The sequence below is a fragment of the Drosophila willistoni genome (assembly GCF_018902025.1).
Source record: "Drosophila willistoni isolate 14030-0811.24 chromosome XR unlocalized genomic scaffold, UCI_dwil_1.1 Seg144, whole genome shotgun sequence".
Taxonomy (NCBI): domain Eukaryota; kingdom Metazoa; phylum Arthropoda; class Insecta; order Diptera; family Drosophilidae; genus Drosophila; species Drosophila willistoni.
The window spans coordinates 10,214,185-10,231,465 of record NW_025814057.1 but is presented as its reverse complement, the minus strand read 5'-3'; the positions used below and the strand labels follow the sequence as shown (position 1 = coordinate 10,231,465).

General features: G+C 36.3%; 5 protein-coding genes across 9 annotated transcripts; 2 read left to right on the top strand and 3 right to left on the bottom strand.

The window, feature by feature from the left end:
* Window positions 1–56: 56 nt before the first annotated feature.
* On the bottom strand, window positions 57–619 carry LOC6638732. Of its 2 annotated transcripts, none has more exons than XM_023179844.2 (2): window positions 556–619; window positions 57–481 (listed from the first exon to the last, which is right to left on the bottom strand). In XM_023179844.2, the coding sequence occupies exons 1-2, from the start codon at window positions 590–592 to the stop codon at window positions 132–134; spliced, it is 387 nt and encodes a 128-aa protein (XP_023035612.1). In that variant the 5' UTR covers window positions 593–619; the 3' UTR covers window positions 57–131. The 2 variants fall into 2 exon arrangements, with proteins under 2 accessions (XP_023035612.1, XP_046868144.1); XM_047012188.1 differs by having other exon boundaries at window positions 57–478.
* A 1,062-nt stretch (window positions 620–1,681) lies between these two features.
* Window positions 1,682–4,107, top strand: LOC111519747. Of its 4 annotated transcripts, none has more exons than XM_047012159.1 (4): window positions 1,685–1,992; window positions 2,060–3,078; window positions 3,135–3,805; window positions 3,864–4,107. In XM_047012159.1, exons 2-4 carry the CDS (start codon window positions 2,565–2,567, stop codon window positions 3,909–3,911), a joined length of 1,233 nt encoding a protein of 410 aa, XP_046868115.1. In that variant the 5' UTR covers window positions 1,685–1,992; window positions 2,060–2,564; the 3' UTR covers window positions 3,912–4,107. The 4 variants fall into 4 exon arrangements, with proteins under 4 accessions (XP_046868116.1, XP_023037363.2, XP_046868115.1 ...); XM_047012158.1 differs by having other exon boundaries at window positions 2,057–3,078; XM_047012160.1 differs by having other exon boundaries at window positions 1,682–1,992; window positions 2,060–3,805.
* A 1,679-nt stretch (window positions 4,108–5,786) lies between these two features.
* On the bottom strand, window positions 5,787–7,512 carry LOC6638734 (phospholipase B1, membrane-associated). Its single transcript, XM_002061669.4, has 3 exons — window positions 7,284–7,512; window positions 6,341–7,138; window positions 5,787–6,274 (listed from the first exon to the last, which is right to left on the bottom strand). The coding sequence occupies exons 1-3, from the start codon at window positions 7,485–7,487 to the stop codon at window positions 5,999–6,001; spliced, it is 1,278 nt and encodes a 425-aa protein (XP_002061705.3). The 5' UTR covers window positions 7,488–7,512; the 3' UTR covers window positions 5,787–5,998.
* Window positions 7,513–12,407: 4,895 nt separating this feature from the next.
* On the top strand, window positions 12,408–14,926 carry LOC6638735 (ADP-dependent glucokinase). Its single transcript, XM_002061670.4, has 4 exons — window positions 12,408–13,003; window positions 13,062–13,226; window positions 13,296–14,022; window positions 14,087–14,926. Exons 1-4 carry the CDS (start codon window positions 12,627–12,629, stop codon window positions 14,336–14,338), a joined length of 1,521 nt encoding a protein of 506 aa, XP_002061706.2. The 5' UTR covers window positions 12,408–12,626; the 3' UTR covers window positions 14,339–14,926.
* Window positions 14,927–15,086: 160 nt separating this feature from the next.
* On the bottom strand, window positions 15,087–17,127 carry LOC6638859 (delta-1-pyrroline-5-carboxylate dehydrogenase, mitochondrial). The gene has a single exon (XM_002061671.4). The coding sequence runs from the start codon at window positions 17,012–17,014 to the stop codon at window positions 15,287–15,289; it is 1,728 nt and encodes a 575-aa protein (XP_002061707.3). The 5' UTR covers window positions 17,015–17,127; the 3' UTR covers window positions 15,087–15,286.
* Window positions 17,128–17,281: the final 154 nt, after the last annotated feature.

Sequence of the window (17,281 nt, the reverse complement as noted above, 5' to 3'; positions counted from 1 at the left end):
AACTATTACTATCTTTCCCTATAATAGTAAAAGAGTAATACACAAATTGCTTCATTAATTGTCTTTTTTATTTACAACATTTATATACAAAATAAATAGCCATTCAGAAGTTGTCAATTAGCTTTTGGTTCTTAACCAAATCGACTGGAACTATCTAGAACTTCATTACTACTGGCGCCACTAGTAAAAGAATTTTGATTACATTTGCAATCTTCGCCATCGATGCGACCCTTGCCAGAGGTAAGTATACGCATGCCTTCGGCAAATTTGGGAAATCCTGACATGGTCTCTTTCAATGTGGTCATCATAACAGGCAGATACATAAAGAAATCTTTGAAATGTCCCACCACAGTGTGATAGTCAACACCTCGACCCACACCACCCACTGAGTTTTGATAGTTGCCATCGATGTCTATGTCATTGCCAGCTGATGATGATGACGATGAATACGAAGGTAGGCAACTGCCATGTTGTAAAACTGCTAAAACGACAGAATGTGTATTGTGTTATGTCAATTCAAAATTTCAATTTTGCTGACTTGAGTTTGAACCTCACCCAACATGAAAACAATTGCGACAGCTTGATATTGCATTTTTACGGACAACCTCTTTAACGAACAATAACTTTCTAAATGCTTTTAATCTTGATATGGGTATGAGTTATATATAAGATTTCTTCATCGTGCATAGTAAGCAAAAAAATTTCAAGAATAATTCTCTTGTTTTCTGATGCCTTTTAACGCTGAGCTGACAAAAAGAAAATAAAACAAAGACAACAAAAAAATGTGAAACTTTTGCTCAAAAAATTTAATAACCAATGTTAACCCAAAGACCTTATAGTTTTTATTGTAGGGTTAATTGCGGTTGAAAATGCTTTATTTACCATTAATCAATATTCAAAAAAAAAACAAATCATTGAAATATAAACAAACATTATTTAAAACTATTTAAATAGTAAAACAATGTCTTTAAAATTCTTAAATCAAGCCCGTAGATAGTGTAACTCAAGAACCACAACTGCAACTCATTTTTTTGAATTTTGTTTTGTTGAGCGGCATTTCGATACTTATCGATAAGTAAAGCTCAGAGCTTTTTTTGCAAAAGAACTAGATTCAAGTTCGATTCAAAAATTGTTAATCTAAAAACTATAAACTACCTAAAAAGACCATGTTCTAATCAAATTTAAAATACTTTTTAATAGGATCAAACTGTAATTAAACAACTTTAAACTAATTTAATTTGCGTTGAATGTTGATTTTATTCGTTTTAGATATAAACAACTGTTTATATATGTAGAACTATCGATAGAATAATTTTGCATATTATATTAAAGCGACGACTTTGAAATACCCTATGCTTATACATATGAAGGAAAACTTGACCAGACTAACTAAATAATATTTCATTTATGATCATATCTACCAATTTTCGACAAATTTCTTTTACTTCTTAAAGTTAGTCACATTTAAAATTCATGTAAATACATATGCCTTAAATGGTGTGAAATTTGTTAATTTCTTACAATTAGTTTAGTGATTAATATATTCACAAACTATCGTATACACTCCATAAGGAACAATCATGCTGGCTTGTTTTTAAGGATACCAATATACCATTACATGCCATCCTGTGTACAGGGTATGAGCATTAGCGTCTTGGAACTAGATTGCGATGGTCGATTGAAACAACATGTTCAGAGTATCGTAAAACGTGAAAATGTCCATGTCTATAAAAGTAAAGCAAAGCGCTGTTTGGGTGCATTTCACGAAAACAAGCAATAAAAAAGCATTTTGCAAAATATGCAAAAAATCGCTAAGCATCAAAGGAGGTTCCTATGGCAATTTGAGTCGTCATCTGAAAACGCAACATCACAGAATCGTTGTAAAGGTGCCCGCTTCTGAAATTGCCATCAATAATTCGTCATTATCAACATCGAATGGACAACAACAAAGCCGGCAAGAGACTTTAATTGCTTCTATGCAACGGCAATATGGTAGCCATTTAATTTCTCTTCGAATTCTTTTGGAATCATTCGGATAACTCATTTTTTGTTTTAGTAGGGGATCCACTTTTGGTAAATGAAGCCACCTTAAGCGACAACGATGACTGGAATACAACGGATCCTGATATACAGGCATATGATAGATTTAATAGTTCTGGTCTAGTTGAAACGGAAATCAAAGTCGAGGCTGAGGACCAGGAAACGGAGGATACCACGACGACACCGGTTTATTTAAAACGACGAAAAATTGACTATCAATCTCATGAAATGACACCATACGAACGGACCATGATTAAATTGGTAAAAGAGCGTACAAAAACCATTGAACGCATTGCCACAAAACGCCTTAATGTACTGCAACGAATGGCCGATGATAATGCCAGTTATCATACAAAAATGCTTGATTTATTGGCCAACAAAATTCAAATTGTCAACTTGCCCAACAATGTCAAGGAATCAAAGTAGACTAGGAAAATTCAATAAAACCCAAAGCAACTCAAAGCGGGTGACGAAAATTCAATCAGATTCGTTCACTCCAGCAGCAAACACAACGAAGCACAAAAATGAATAATAATGAAATATTACAAGAAAACCTGAGGCGAATTACGTGCTTTGCCGAACTCGATGATGATTTTTGGTACTTGGTGTTACAAGTTTCGCCCCTGGACGACCAGCTCAATTTGGTAAAATCCTTTCCACGTCTAAAAAGTTTGTGTAAACTCGCAAATAAGAAACAGATTCAAGTTTTAAGCACCAAGGAGTTATCATACCCTAACATCGACAGAGCCCTCAGGTGGTTTGGGGAAGATATGAAAGTTCTTTATGTCAATGATAGTTTTTCCCCAACGGAACGTTGTGAATGTCTAAGAGCTGTGCAAGAGTTTTGTGATAACATAGAATCAATTTCATTCAAGACGCCAGTCACCAAATGCTTGTCAAATTATTATGAAAGAATGAAATCACTACATTCAATACATATGGATTATCATGTAGATTCAGACGATTGTCTCTTGGAAATGTTTGGTCAAATACCGTTGCTGCGAAGTATACACCTTACCAATTTTGATACATCGAAATGTAAGTTCTTTCGTTCAATTATGTGCACATTAATCGCCTATAACATTGCGTTTTAGTACGAAAAATGAAAGGTGTAGAAAATGTAGAGGTTTTGAAAGTAGATGGTAAAGTGACTATTTATGATATGTATCACGTACTTCTTTCATTTTTGAATTTACGTATTTTGCGTTTAAATTGTCCTGGAAATCTGGATTTGGACTATTTGGATTTTTTACCTTTGGAGGAGATCGATATCTCCCAACAAACAACGAAGTGTAGTATACCATATTATCCGAATTTAAAAAGATTGCGCATCAATTCGAGTTCCATAAAACTAAAAGTTATTCTTGAAAATAGAGTCGAATATTATGCAAATCGGTTGGAGAAATTGCACTATGTGACGGAGACCGATTTTGAAACTGCTGAAATAATTAGTCAATTTGTAATGCTTAAGGATCTTGCATGCAGGCCTAGTGATCCTGAGTCCTTTCAATGTTTATTACAATTTAATCGACTCGAACGTTTAAATGTATCCGGCAATTGGGAAAACTTTGGTGATTATGTCTTACTTATGGTGCACAACAATTTACAGACGCTTGAATATCTCGATATCAGCTTCTGTGGAACAATCACTACTCAATTTGTCTACGAATTGTTAAATTTATTGGAAAAAAAGTCAAATCTGCCGTTAAATCGATTTAAACTAATTGCTAAGTTCACCTATATTGATTCTCGTATAATGAGTATGGTGGGTATACTATGATCCATAATAGGTATTGAAATTGTTAACTTTGCTTTCATTTCAGCTGGGTGACAGGGTAAATCTTATTGATATAACAGTAACATATTATTAATAAAAATGTTTTTATCACTTGTAAAGAGGCCACAACTCTATTGATAATAAACATGTATGCGTATATTTGTGATAAATATTCTGTGTCAATGAGTTTTGTAATTTAAGTGTAGGATAAATTAATGACACTAATCATATCAACACAACACAAACCAAAATGAAATCTTACACAAATCATACATAAATATATAGAAATATTCCACCTGTCAATATGTATTTTCATTTTGTTTGTAATTGATTTGAAGTGTCAATATATGTTTTTATTTTGTTTGTAATTGATTTTAAGAACTTGTAATGCATAACAATTATAAATGCCAAGAGCAATTGAATGTCCGGATTCCATTTATTTAGCTATTAATATATGGAATACTTATCAATCAGATATTGGCAAGAAAATGCATAACTGGCTGTTGCAATTAAACTAATTACCCATCGAAAATTCTAAACAAACGAATGCTGACGATACTATACCCTACCAACAAAGGTTATTAGAAAAAGTGTCGCCAAGTACTTGACTAAATAAATATGACCTTTTTTTGGTTTAACTTGTAGAAAGTGTAATTTAAACTTTTGCAATTTATTCCATCATTGAAATACTGATCTATATTAACTATGTATGTATGTAGGTATATATATTAAAACTTGCTGACCATGTCGATTAATTGAAAACCTGATTTTGATTGGGATTCACAACAAATTTAAAATGGAAAACGAGAAAAACTATTATATACATATAATCGGCTCTCTGAGTTCGCTCTCGCACAAGTTCAAAGTCATTGAATAAAATATGCAATCGTTGACCTTAACCTTAACCTTAAGTTTAATCGTTGACCAAGTTACTTCTGACAATGAAGTGAAAATACGTTAATTCTATAAATAATTTCAACTCTTTCTCTCCCTCTCATTTCGCACTGGCACGCGAAAGCGTTAAAGATAGGGCGTTAAATTATGTATGTGTGGGGGAAAAGAGGCGTGTCAGTTATGGCAAGTGGTCCATTAAGAATCAGAAACACGTACGACTCACATATATAACCAGAAACCCGCAAGCGTTTCAAATTAAGTAACAATTAATGAGCCAGCCTTTTTATGCATGTTTCATGCGTATACACGAATCACTTGCTCGAAAATGATGGAGCAAAAAAATATTAAACAAATCAAATTGTAACAATTTTTATGATTGAACCGCCACACGACGATGCGACAAAGAGGCAACAGTTAATAACAGGGTGAATCAAGAGAAAATACATCAACAGAATATATAAAAAGAAAAACTGAATTATTTTCATGTCTAGCGCATGGATTTGAGTACGACTTCGATTGAATCTCTTATAGTAATATAAATCCTTATTCGAAAAATACAGTTTTCTGAAGGCTTAAGTATAGTTTTCCCCAATCTTCAACACAGTTTTCCAGCTCAGTTTTTCCTCTAGACTTAAACTTTGCCATATTCTTATAAGTTTACAATTGTGAAATCTATAGTTATTTCGATTTGGGTTTTGATATTCCGTTCTAAGAATAATGTCTATTTTAGTATAAATAAATCATCATTTATTTTAAATATTATCAATTAAAAATCAGTTAATATTTCACCCATCACAATGAATCGACAAGATGTTATTTTTGTTCTCTTCTTTTGGATATGTGAATATAGTGAGTCACCCTATTGACTGATTCATTTGGTATGTATGATATGTAGTCAATATATGTATGTACATACATACATACTTCAGAGGTAAAACTCCAAATCTTCTGCACACGCGTTGTTTCTTCCCTTTAATTATTCGGGTACATGCCACGCCCTTACATATAATGTCATCCCCTTTTTTAAATTTAGTGAACTGAGCATAATTTACGAAAGGTTTTTTTTCTTTTGCTGTTTATTTGTATAATTCATTTGCCAAGATGTGCAATTTTTTTTTAGAATATTTACTTAGATCTAACATGGCGCTAATTTTCGTATATATGTATACACATGGAAACCTAATATATGTTATGTATAGTATATTTGTATATAGGAAGACTTACTTAAGTATCACAGGGAAGATATTTGAGTTTGGACGGAGAAATGTATATACTTATATCTACAGACTAGATCACAAAGTCAGAGCGACTATTCTCTCTGGTTATGAGATACGGACGCTTCTCGCTGGGGCAATGGAATTTTTCAAAAAGTTGTGTGCTAAAACCACTCTTCTCATCGGGCATTTCGAGCATATTATTCCACACGGAATTGGCAGCAGCGGCATGACCACGCTGACTGAGATGAAAGCAATCCTCAGAAAAGAAACGGGTATCCGTTTGTCCCGAACGTGTGCGAGGGAAATCATGAAATTGCGAGAATGGCTGGACATTGATAGTGAAAGTCTAAAGAACAAAAGAATACCAAAATCAAACTAATGAAATAGCTATAGCTATTGATGATTTACTCACCTCCGTATTGAACTCCTCACGATTGGCAATTTCATAGTCCTTGGCTATCCAACGTTTCATAATGCCTTCCATGTAATCCAAATGCTCTTTGGGCTTCGCCAGCAGGCAGGGACATTCGAAACGTAAAGTGCTATAACAAACCGGCGGCAGACCCGTCAGATTTGTTAGAAATCGTAAATTTGGCGCTGGCACAATATTCAGCATTAGACGTGGCACATTATCCCTAAGATAACGATAGGTCTTTAGCATATTCTGTTCATGCCATTTAACAGTTAATTCTGGGTTCGGATAATAGCATATATCCGTACAGAAATCATTATTGCCAATGAATAGAGTTATCAGTTTCCAATCTCGTGTCATATTCACATTTGGATCGCGTTGCATGCGTTTAACCAAGACAGTGGCCATATATGGCATATCCCGAGACATTGCAGCCAATTCGGCGACATCGAAACGTGAAGTACGATCTGTAGAGAGACCATCCTTAACGGCATAGCCATATAATTTCGGATTGAATTCCTTTAGAATATTGGGCAATGTGAGGTATTTTCGCCAATTGTATTGTCCGCCAATGGACCAAACCACACCACGATTCTCAACAGTTACATGCAGAAGATTTGTGGCAAAGATGCCATTGCCAGCTGTCAAGGAGTCACCCATGGCTCCAATCACATCAATATCGCCAGGACGCAAACGATGAACACTTTTTGGACGTTCTGCACTGCGTCGTCCTGGTCCATGTTCGGCATCACAGAATTGTAGTAAAGCACGAGTGCGGGGATTCGATTTTTGTGTTTTCTAGAGAAATATATGAATATATTTGGGGTTTTTTCTCTGAGTGTTTTTTGTGCAAATTTCGACAATACGAAACAAGTTTGTAAGCCATCGAATTGACCAAGCCACTGGACTTTCGTTTCCGTTATCTATATGCTGTTGGACTTACCCCTGCATTACGTACACGCTGCACGTTTTGTGGATCGTCACCAGAACGTCCGCTGAAGGCCAAACCCAGGAGACGAAGTGGTCGATAGGCATTCCTTAAAGCCACATCCAGTGAGGTGCGCTGTGATGTCACCAAGTCCAAGTCCAACGACATTAACATTAACAACAACATGGCCAGGAAAAGTAAAACTGAATTCGTTGACATGTTGACTAAAAAAAAGAAAAGAAACGAAAAGAAGAGAAAAAAAATGGGGGCCAAGTGGCACGATGTAAAAAGGTGGGCATGTCTCGTTTTTTCTCCTCCACTATCTCATTCTTCGTTGACTCTTGATTTCATTTGATGACGTAGTGCCTCGGCAACGACGTCCTCGGCACTGAACCAGTTCTTTGAAATATACAAACAAATATGTGGCCGTTACACCAGAAATCAAGCGCCAATCATCTTCAGGTTGTTAACCTTTTGTGGTCGTTGTTTTGTTTTTATTTTGTTTTTTTTTTTTTTTTGCTTTTCTGTGATTTTATTTCGTCTTGGCTTATTTTAATATTTAGCGTTAAATATTTTATGCAAATTTTTTGAACAAATTCCTCAAGTTATTATTGTTGTTGTTATTGGTATTGTTATTGTTTTTGTGCCAAAGTGACTAATCGATTTCGTAATTAACTAAAATTTATGAAACGACTAACGTTTTTTATGATTGTGTTGAAAAAGTGAAGTGTTAACATTGACTAGACAAAATTTAGAATACACAATTTTAGAACTTTGGAGAAACTTGAAAAACAAAACCCAAATTAAAAAGTAAAAGCAACATATTTTAAATGAACAGGGGAATACCTGAATGAACAACAATATGAAGGAAGAAAACAAATAAATCTTTGATTAGGAATAGTCGCAATCTAAATTATAATCTCTTCGCTTTCGATTTCAACTAAAATCTGTCCGCTTCCAAATTGTAAAGCCTCTGAGAGAGTTTAAATGAAATTTGTAATTCAAAAACGGTTTGAAAATGTAAGTGATTTATGTTTCCAACTAAAATGCGCTTTACTCGGAATAATTTAAATTTTAAGACTTTTTAAAAATTAAATCAGAAATCACAACAGACCTAAATAAAAAATGATCCATTTGTTTGAACAAATTATAAGATATTTAAGTTGATTTTGAAACCACAAAAGCGTTTTTTTAATGCTACTTAAGCATTTTATATTTGGAATTTCAAATATAGTTAAATAGTTTGGAATTCAACTGTTTAATTAATGCATTTTAGATGTTCGAATGCATTATTTCTATTTCTATTTCCTTTTCCTTCTCTTCACTTCCTCCTATTAGCTCGGGCAAACACACATTCTAGCGGACTGTAAACCAATTGTTTATTTTTAAATTAAGAGAAATTAATTCATAAATTTATGACAATCTCTTAAATCGAGTTCTATTTAATTAAGTTTTTAATCCCTGATATTTTTCACTTATCCCCGCAAAATATTCACTTCCTAGAAGATGTTCAATTCCGGATCGATCGAGAGCACAGATAATCAAGTAGAAGATATATATAATAATAGACTTCTCTGTCCGTCAGGCGGAAGTAACGGAAGAGGTTCGAGTCAAATTGCCACGCGTTTGCACTAAATTTTTTTTTTTAGAATCTCGACAGCGTGCTAAATCCAGTTGTGATAAAAGATTGATTTAAATATATTATCTGCTGACTGCGGCGGCTGCTGCTGCTGCTGCTGCTTCCTTTAAGCATCGCCAACAAAAGACTTAGGAAACAAGCGCACAAAATGGAACACACAAAACAGAAGAAGCAAAAAAAAAAAAACGCACACCAAACACAAGAAAAAAAAATTAACTACTATATATTTCATTTTGCATTGTATGTATTATTACCTATATGTATTTATGTATATATTTTTTTCTGTTTTTTGAAAGCTTTACTAATTGAGCACACCAACACACACATACACACAAAACCGAAGGGGAGAACACTTTTCACTTTTCAAATATTGCCAATTCTCTTGAGAAATTTGCATATAATTTTTTTTTTTAAATTTTTGAAAAAAGAAACTATTGAGAAACAATTTTGTAGTGGGTTTTTTTTTATTTTATTTTTATTTTTCACGCAGAGCGTGTGTGCGGCTTTGTCAATTGCTTAGAATCAACTGCTTGGTAGAATAACTGATTATGCTGATTTTATATATGTGGAAGACCCCCAAAGCCAGAACCAGAGTCAGAGCCAGACCCCAAAGCAGGCCCAGACACAGACAGAGACACCGCCGACGCCGACGCTGACGGCGACGCAGCAGCGTGCTATTGGCGCAGTCGCCAGAATAACGATTTACGCATAGAATAAAATGAAATACAACTAAAAACAAAAGCAGCAGCCATCAGAAAAGAACAAAATAAAATACGACAATATAATACATACGTCTGTTTATACATATATAAAATTGACTGACTCCGTTCACACTCACTCACACACTCTCAAATGGAGGAGGTGTACATGAGGAGGGGGGGACGGACAGATGTAGACGACTACAACGCGTCGTAGACCCAGCCGGTTAGTGCTTAACTCTCAGAGAATCGTACAAAATCAGTAAAAAAAAAATTAAAATTTAAAAATAAAAAAAAATTCACTTTCATTCAGTCTGATAAAAATAGTCTCGATCCCAGCCAAGTTGAAGCACTTGTTATGCGGGGTGCAACATCTTTAGCGGTTTTTCTTCATCCTCCCCAGAATGAAATCTGCAAACTCATCATCGTCATCAAAATGTCTCGACTTTGTTGGAGTCTAGAGTCCGAATCTTCTTCAGCATTTTAAAATCGGACACTTTTACCTGTTATCTGATTTTTTTTTTTTTTGTGGTTATTGTACGTGGTTTTCACCAGCTATTAGTCTCACTCAATTGGCTAAATTCTCATTGCATGGACGTAGCGTTTCGAGAGGAAGGGAAATGTCGCACAAATTAGCTAAATTTAAGAGCATCTTAAATCATTCTCTACTTAGTTAGCATTGTAACAATGCAAATTTATTGCTATTCAATTTTAAAGAGTTTAAATTAAATAGTCATTCAAAACAGAAGTTTGAAAACAATCTACGAAAGTCAAAAAAAAAAAAATTGTTTAAAATTACATTTAACTATTTGCAAGTCTAGATGTACGAGATTTAATTGAAATTGTTATCTCGTTAAAGCCTATTCCCTTTTTGGTCTGCGCCCATGATTGTCATCATCATAGTTTTTTTTCCACTTTTTTTTTTGCGTCTCTGACAGGCAATTTATAGTTGCTAATTGGTTGAGCTGAACTGGTGTTGATTTTTATCACCAGGAATATCATAAAAATAGAATACACTTTGGACTGTAATGTTTTACGGTTGCAGGCAATCGGCTCAAATTATCTAGAAAACGATACACAAAAGAGGGAATCAAGAAGAATATCTTCAGAGGACTCTTGCCATGATCAGACACTCTTTTTTTCCGTTTTGAGTAAGCCGATTTAAAATGGGAATTATGGGTTAGGAAAAGTGCCTACAATTTGAAGAAGTAATATATGTATTTAAGTTTATTTAGTAAGCTAAAAATATTTACTTAAATTGCCCTTCCCATTAAGTTAATCGATCGCTTATTGACAGACACTGAGACTTTGGCTGGCCGGTCACATGTATAAGCCGATGATCATACTTCAACAGTTAATCTTTCATGAGATCTTCTTCGCCAGGCATGATGCTGCTCCTTCTCAGCTTGGTGCTTCTTGACAAACACTTCCTATACAAGTGCGATACAACTTCAACTACAACAACAACAACTATGTATGTATGTATGTACATACAATGAGCCATGCCCCTTGGTGATACTGTGGGCAATTGGCTAACCTTGTCTCAATATAATAATAATAACGGCAGGTTGGCAATTAAAGAGAAACAACGAAGAAGCAACAACTTGTTATAAATCAACCTCAACCTGTGGTACTGGGGTGTACTCCTCACACTCCTCACAACACTGAGACGTAGGGTGGGTGACGGGGCGACAACTAAAAATATAAAATACAATACAATACAAAAAAAACTACTACTACTACAAAAAAAAGAAGAAACATGACAACTTTTTGTGGCAGCAGCAGCCACAGCAGCCTCCTCTTGGCCGGTCGTCTGGTTAATGATTTTGATGACGTAGGCAAAACTGTCAATTATCATATAAGTATGCTTGAAATGGATCCGCATTAATCGCCTAACTGTTTCTTTTTTTTTTTTTGTATTGTTTATTTCGTTTCATATTGCCGCTTATTTCATAGGCCTAACATTTTAATTATCGCTTCGAGTGTTTTCAGTGACTTTCCAGCGGAAGATATTCTTTAAATATAAAACCTTTATAAAAGGATAAATAATGCATGACCATTTTGGTGGATGCAAATCTTCAAACCAATTCAATACACCCTTCTAAGCAAGCGTATAAGAATGTAAATCGCTTAATATATATGCATTGGCATACCTACCATATTTTAAGGTCGCTTACATAGGAAAATAGTTAATTGGCAGTGGAGATGTTAAATATCTATAAATAGACTTTAAAACCAAAGGTCCAGGCTCCATTTTCAAGGTTGCTGGCTTTAAGCTGATAGACTAGTTTGTGTTGCAGCAAATGTTGTGGGAGTGTTAGTAGTAGGCGGAGACCAGCAGAAACAGAGTTGTATTTAATATATTTAAATTTATTTTAACAATATTCTAAATAGTGGCTTGCAGTTGCTTGTTAAAATTAATTTTATTAACTTAAACTCAAGCAACAGTCTGAAAATACAAATTTAAATTTACCGCACACTTGCGGTTATTTGTCTCTGTTATCGAAATCGATATTGTTTTTCGATAGTCACTGAAATTCACCGCTAAACCGATTAACTCACCGCAGTGGCTCATTGTCGGCTCAGAGAGTACGTATACGCAAAGTGAATTCACCGCTACGAAATTGAATGTTTAATAAATTATTTATAATATCCTTTTGTTGTTGTTTTTGCGCCGTTTGCAAATCTTGCAATCTATAAGTTTAGTTAGTGCATCATTAATGTTTTGTTCATTCGCAAACTCCATGAACACTGTGAAATAATCTAAAACAATGAAAAATATATAAAAACAAAATAATTTTATTTAAAAATACAAATGTGTAAAACGTAACATAAGGAAATTATTTCAATAATATTGTGACATATATACATCGTAAAATAAATGTGACATGTTTGTTTGACACTCCCTAAAAACAAAACAAATCAAAAGATAACAAAAACAACAAAAATACCGGAAAAACAACAAGTTCAGAGACCGGGAAAAAGAAGAAGAAGAAGCAAACATTTCCCCTTATCATCTCAATGGTCAAGATGACAGCCCTCCGTTATATGGGCTGGATCACTGGATTCTCTGTATTCACCGCGTTTCTATCCATCATTTATCAGGCATTTCTCTCACTCCAAGCACTCAATAGGACGACAGTTCTTCTAGCCGGTCTCCTGGCCTTGGAGAGCGGCCTAAAGAAAACGAATCTTGGCCCGGCACCCAAAGTGGCCATTGGTTATGGAGCCTGCACCGACTTACAAATAAATGCCACCGAATTCCTAGAGACATACTATAAATTGCGTGTACCGCTATCTGAACGAATGGCAGCACAATCTTCCATGGAAATAGTGAAAACTGAAGATGAATTGCTGCAATCGTTTGCCTATTATTTTCAAAATGGAGCAGCCGCAGAGTAAGTGTATCCTTTCCTTCATAATCAGCAAGCAATAATTGTGTTGATATTCCATTAGACGCATGATGGCCAATGGAACGTTGTTCCGGCAATTGGTGGAGTATGCCAAGATTATGGGCGAGGAGCGCATACATTGGTATATGGGCGGAAATGCTCCCCTTATGGCTGTACGTTTCTTTATGGAGGGAGCCGATGTATTGCTCGGAGCGCACATGTCCAAAAAGTAAGCCCAAATTGAATGATTCCCTTAGATATCAAACTGTAAACTGTGGATATTTAATTTCTTTAATAGATTACGACCCTTGCTGCCCAAAGAAATACACTTGGCTGGTCATGAGATACCTGATGATGATATACATCTGATACTGGAATACAAAGCTGGCGATGGTTGGGGTCCATATCGGGCGCCACGTGCCAATCGCTATATACTGCACAATGATAAGAACAATCCACATTTGAGATCTGTCGAACAGTTGACCGATGCCCTTAAAGATTATCATCCGCAATTGCTGGTGGTCAGTGGCTTACAAATGATGGATATGTTTACATTTCAACCCGGGGAACGGGAGGCTCGCCTACAGCAAGTGAAATGGCAATTGATAAGTCAACCGAAAGATACATTGCATCATTTCGAAATGGCCTCGTATGTGGAATTGCAGTTGTTGCAGCAACTACAACAACTTGTGCTCCCCTATGTCGATTCTCTGGGCATGAATGAGCAAGAGTTGTCCAATTTGCAGCAGGTTCTCTCCTACGGACGCATCACAATGGCCACCGATTGGAATCCACGTATTGCCATGACCCTGGATAAAATGCGACAAGTATTCATTAGTCTGTTGGAAGACTATGAACATGAACATATACGAGATGCCAAACGTCGCCGGATTTCGCGCATACATGTCCATACATTGGCCTATCAGGCTATACTAACCATTAGCAGATCGCAATGGAAGAATACAAAAGCAGCAGCAGCCAAGGCGGCATTGACAGCCCATCGTTATGTATGCAAATCTCAATTTGTAAGTAAAATCCCATAGAGAATATCTAGATCTGTACTCAACTCCTTTTTGAATTGAAATTTAGATCAATCCCGAATCTGTGTTGCAAGTGCTGGATGACAGTTTTGCCACCTCCACCCAGGATCAGGCACCACGTATGCGCATTAATGCTGCTAATCCTGTACCCTGCTGGCAGGAGTATATCCAATATGGCAAGGATTTCCAACGCATCGAAGTTGAGATATGCGTTGCACCGGTTTTGGTATGCCGTGTGGCCAGAAAGACAGCTGGAGCTGGTGATAATATCTCCGCTTCAGGATTGGCTGCACAATTGTAGTGAATTTTGAACTGGAAGTTGCCACAATGAATGACTTGACTTCGGGACCGGCAAGACTGCTTTATACATACATACAAATAATATACAAACTGAAAGACTTTGCATGCATATATACGGATATATGTATATATGTGAATTCCCTGTTGGAAAATCCCTTTAGATTTATATACTCTCAAGCATATTTAGCACCTTTAGTGACCTTAGGAACGCGTTACCTTCAAAATACATACATATAAACACAGAATACTGACGACGAAAATGCTCAAGACAACGATATTGATATAATATATTATTGGCAGGCCTCCTCCTCCTCCTCCATCTCATCCTCCATTCCCTCTTACACATTTTCCACAAGAATAATGGCCTTAAACACATATCTAAAAAAGGAAAAAACATGTTTTTGAGAAGAAGATAGAAAGAGAAAGTTATTATTATTCCTATTCTTATGTATTATTAATTAAAATTACTCAATTGTGTTCCGAAATTTATTCCTAAAATGAAACAAACAAAAAAAAAAACGCATCGAAAAAACCTAGTCCTAAGTTTTGTAAATTTTTCTCGAATTAATTGATAAACCATTCATTCCTATTTACAATTTGTTTTGCGTGCACTTGGTTTATAAAGCTACAAAAACACAAAAAATTAAAACATTGCATAAGGTTACTTATATATATATATATATATATATAAATATATATTATTCTATATATAACACTCTGGCATATGTGTAATAAAAATTCCTGTTGAATGCTTATAACGAATCTGATCTTAACTTAACTTTATTATGCAAAAAATTTTGAAATACTCAATGGTTAAAAAAACAAAAGAAAACTGAAAGGAACAGAAAAAACTATCGACTAACTTTAGTGTTCCTTGTGTCCGTCACTATTACGTGAAATTTGTTGTATGTGTAAAAAACAAAAACATATTGAACTTGTTATTTTCTCTCTAGGTACGTTTCTCGATGGAAAGTGGCACAGCCATGGGAGTATCCAGAGTCTCTTCGACCAGCATGGGCGAACTCCAACGCATAAGGAAATAGGCAGAACCAGATTTGTCATTTGTGCCCGACAAACGATTCCCACCAAATGGTGGAATGCCATCGGGATGGCCTGTGCAACGTTCATTTATATACAGATTACTGGCCGACATGCGCAAGTGCTTTAGACAGTGGGAAATGATTTCATCGCGTGAGGCAAATATCGAACCGGAGAGAGCGTATTTCGATTGATGGGCCAGCAGTTGGAGGGCATCGGTTAGAGCATCATCGGCATAGACAAACACTGGAAGAATCGGCCCTCCAATGGGTTCGCTTAGCAGCGGATCAAGTGGATCTTGAGCTACGGCCAAGATTGGTGTTATGAAATTACCAACGCTGCGATCACAATTGCCACCGCATAAAATTTCCAACGTATGGGTGAGTTTGGTGCGATTAATTAATTTCTCAAGACGTTCAAATGCCAGATGATTGACAACGGGACCCATTTTTGTATCCTTGGCCGTGGGATTGCCCACTTTCAATTCTGCGATGGCATGGCAAAGACGCTCCTTTAGCTCCGGCCACAGGGAAGAGGGCACAAAGAGACGGGAAAGGGATGTGGAGTATTGGCCAGCAAAATTAAAGGCAGCATCCATTGTGGCCGAGCAGACGGCATCCAATTTGGCGCTGGAATGAACGAAATGGAAATTCGTCCCTTGACATTCGGCCGCCAGGCGGGGAAAGCATATATAACGCTTCATTTTGTCGCCAACCAATTTATGGATATGGCGATAGCCCTCAGCCGTGCCGTGATAATTGACGCCAGCAAAGTGAATAGAATCCGTGATTGTGTCCACGAACAAACGGTCATTGGATGGTACAAAATTAAGCACACCCTTGGGCAAGCCAGCCTTACGGAAAGCCTTGTATACCAAATAACTAGCCGAAGCTACTTCCAATGCCGGATTCCATAGGACAGTGTTGCCCATTAGCACCGGGCTGAGAGCCAAGCCTGCTGACAAAGCCACTGACTCAAACGAAGACATGGCAGCTACAAAACCATCTAAGGGACGCAAATAAAAGCTTGGAAAAACATTCACTTCGCCCGTAATATCAAAACGCAGTTGAGATAAATGTTCTAGATAGTCGGAATTGGATCTCAGCGAATTAAGCAAACGACACACATCATTGGAGGCATCTGACTCGGTTTTGCCCAGAGATAATATTAGATGGACTTTCAGTTCCATTAAATCTGATTCTATAATACTGGCCGCTTTACGCCAAATTGCCAGACGTTCTTCAGCGGGCACCATACTCCAATTTCCTTGGGCATCAAGCGACGACTTGATGGCTTTTTCGATTTGACAACGATTTGCATAAAAGACACGTGCGATGTGCTCGGAAATTTCATGCGGACAGCATACCTTTTGCATGTCCATGGTAAAGAACTCCTCACCAGATACTACAGTGGGGACTTCAAGGGGTTTGCGTTGTGATTGAAGGATGGCATGATTTAAGAGCAATTCTCCATTCATTTGAATTTCTGGTTCGGCTTTCGGTGCTTCCTTGGGCTTGTCCTTGTCCTTAGTGTCCAATATTGCCGCCGGATGGGCTATTACTAGCTCACTGCTAATACTAGTTGCTCCCATATGGCGACATAGCGCCCGATTTACGATCGCTGAACCGAGTTTGAGCATCTCTTGACGAGAAATTTAGCGTTTGAACTATGGAAATTGAGATGAACTTTTATAAAAATAAAAGGTGCCACTGTGAAATATAGAGGCTTGGGATAGAGATTTAGTCAGAAAATGAAAAAAATGTTTACAGTTTTAATTTTCCAAAATAAGCATCCCAAAACTTCTAATTTGAATTTCGCGCCCAATAACTTGCTTATCGATTAAATATCTAGAGTGACCACATAAATTCTCGTTCACATGAAGGCCACACTAAAATTTCAGTGTTGG

What these genes read in the sequence shown, in the direction of transcription:
- LOC6638732 (XM_023179844.2), bottom strand. Translation starts at nt 592, where the DNA reads ATGCAATATCAAGCTGTCGCAATTGTTTTCATGTTGG. An exon ending in CGCAATTGTTTTCATGTTGG is followed by an intron (nt 482 to 555) that starts GTGAGGTTCAAA and finishes CTGTCGTTTTAG; the next exon opens with CAGTTTTACAACATGGCAGT.
- LOC111519747 (XM_047012159.1), top strand. Translation starts at nt 2,565, where the DNA reads ATGAATAATAATGAAATATTACAAGAAAACCTGAGGCGAATTACGTGC. An exon ending in CAATTTTGATACATCGAAAT is followed by an intron (nt 3,079 to 3,134) that starts GTAAGTTCTTTC and finishes ATTGCGTTTTAG; the next exon opens with TACGAAAAATGAAAGGTGTA. An exon ending in ATTCTCGTATAATGAGTATG is followed by an intron (nt 3,806 to 3,863) that starts GTGGGTATACTA and finishes CTTTCATTTCAG; the next exon opens with CTGGGTGACAGGGTAAATCT.
- LOC6638734 (XM_002061669.4), bottom strand. Translation starts at nt 7,487, where the DNA reads ATGTCAACGAATTCAGTTTTACTTTTCCTGGCCATGTTGTTGTTAATG. An exon ending in AGCGTGTACGTAATGCAGGG is followed by an intron (nt 7,139 to 7,283) that starts GTAAGTCCAACA and finishes ATATTTCTCTAG; the next exon opens with AAAACACAAAAATCGAATCC. An exon ending in GTGAGGAGTTCAATACGGAG is followed by an intron (nt 6,275 to 6,340) that starts GTGAGTAAATCA and finishes TTTGTTCTTTAG; the next exon opens with ACTTTCACTATCAATGTCCA.
- LOC6638735 (XM_002061670.4), top strand. Translation starts at nt 12,627, where the DNA reads ATGGTCAAGATGACAGCCCTCCGTTATATGGGCTGGATCACTGGATTC. An exon ending in CAAAATGGAGCAGCCGCAGA is followed by an intron (nt 13,004 to 13,061) that starts GTAAGTGTATCC and finishes ATATTCCATTAG; the next exon opens with ACGCATGATGGCCAATGGAA. An exon ending in ATGTATGCAAATCTCAATTT is followed by an intron (nt 14,023 to 14,086) that starts GTAAGTAAAATC and finishes ATTGAAATTTAG; the next exon opens with ATCAATCCCGAATCTGTGTT.
- LOC6638859 (XM_002061671.4), bottom strand. Translation starts at nt 17,014, where the DNA reads ATGCTCAAACTCGGTTCAGCGATCGTAAATCGGGCGCTATGTCGCCAT.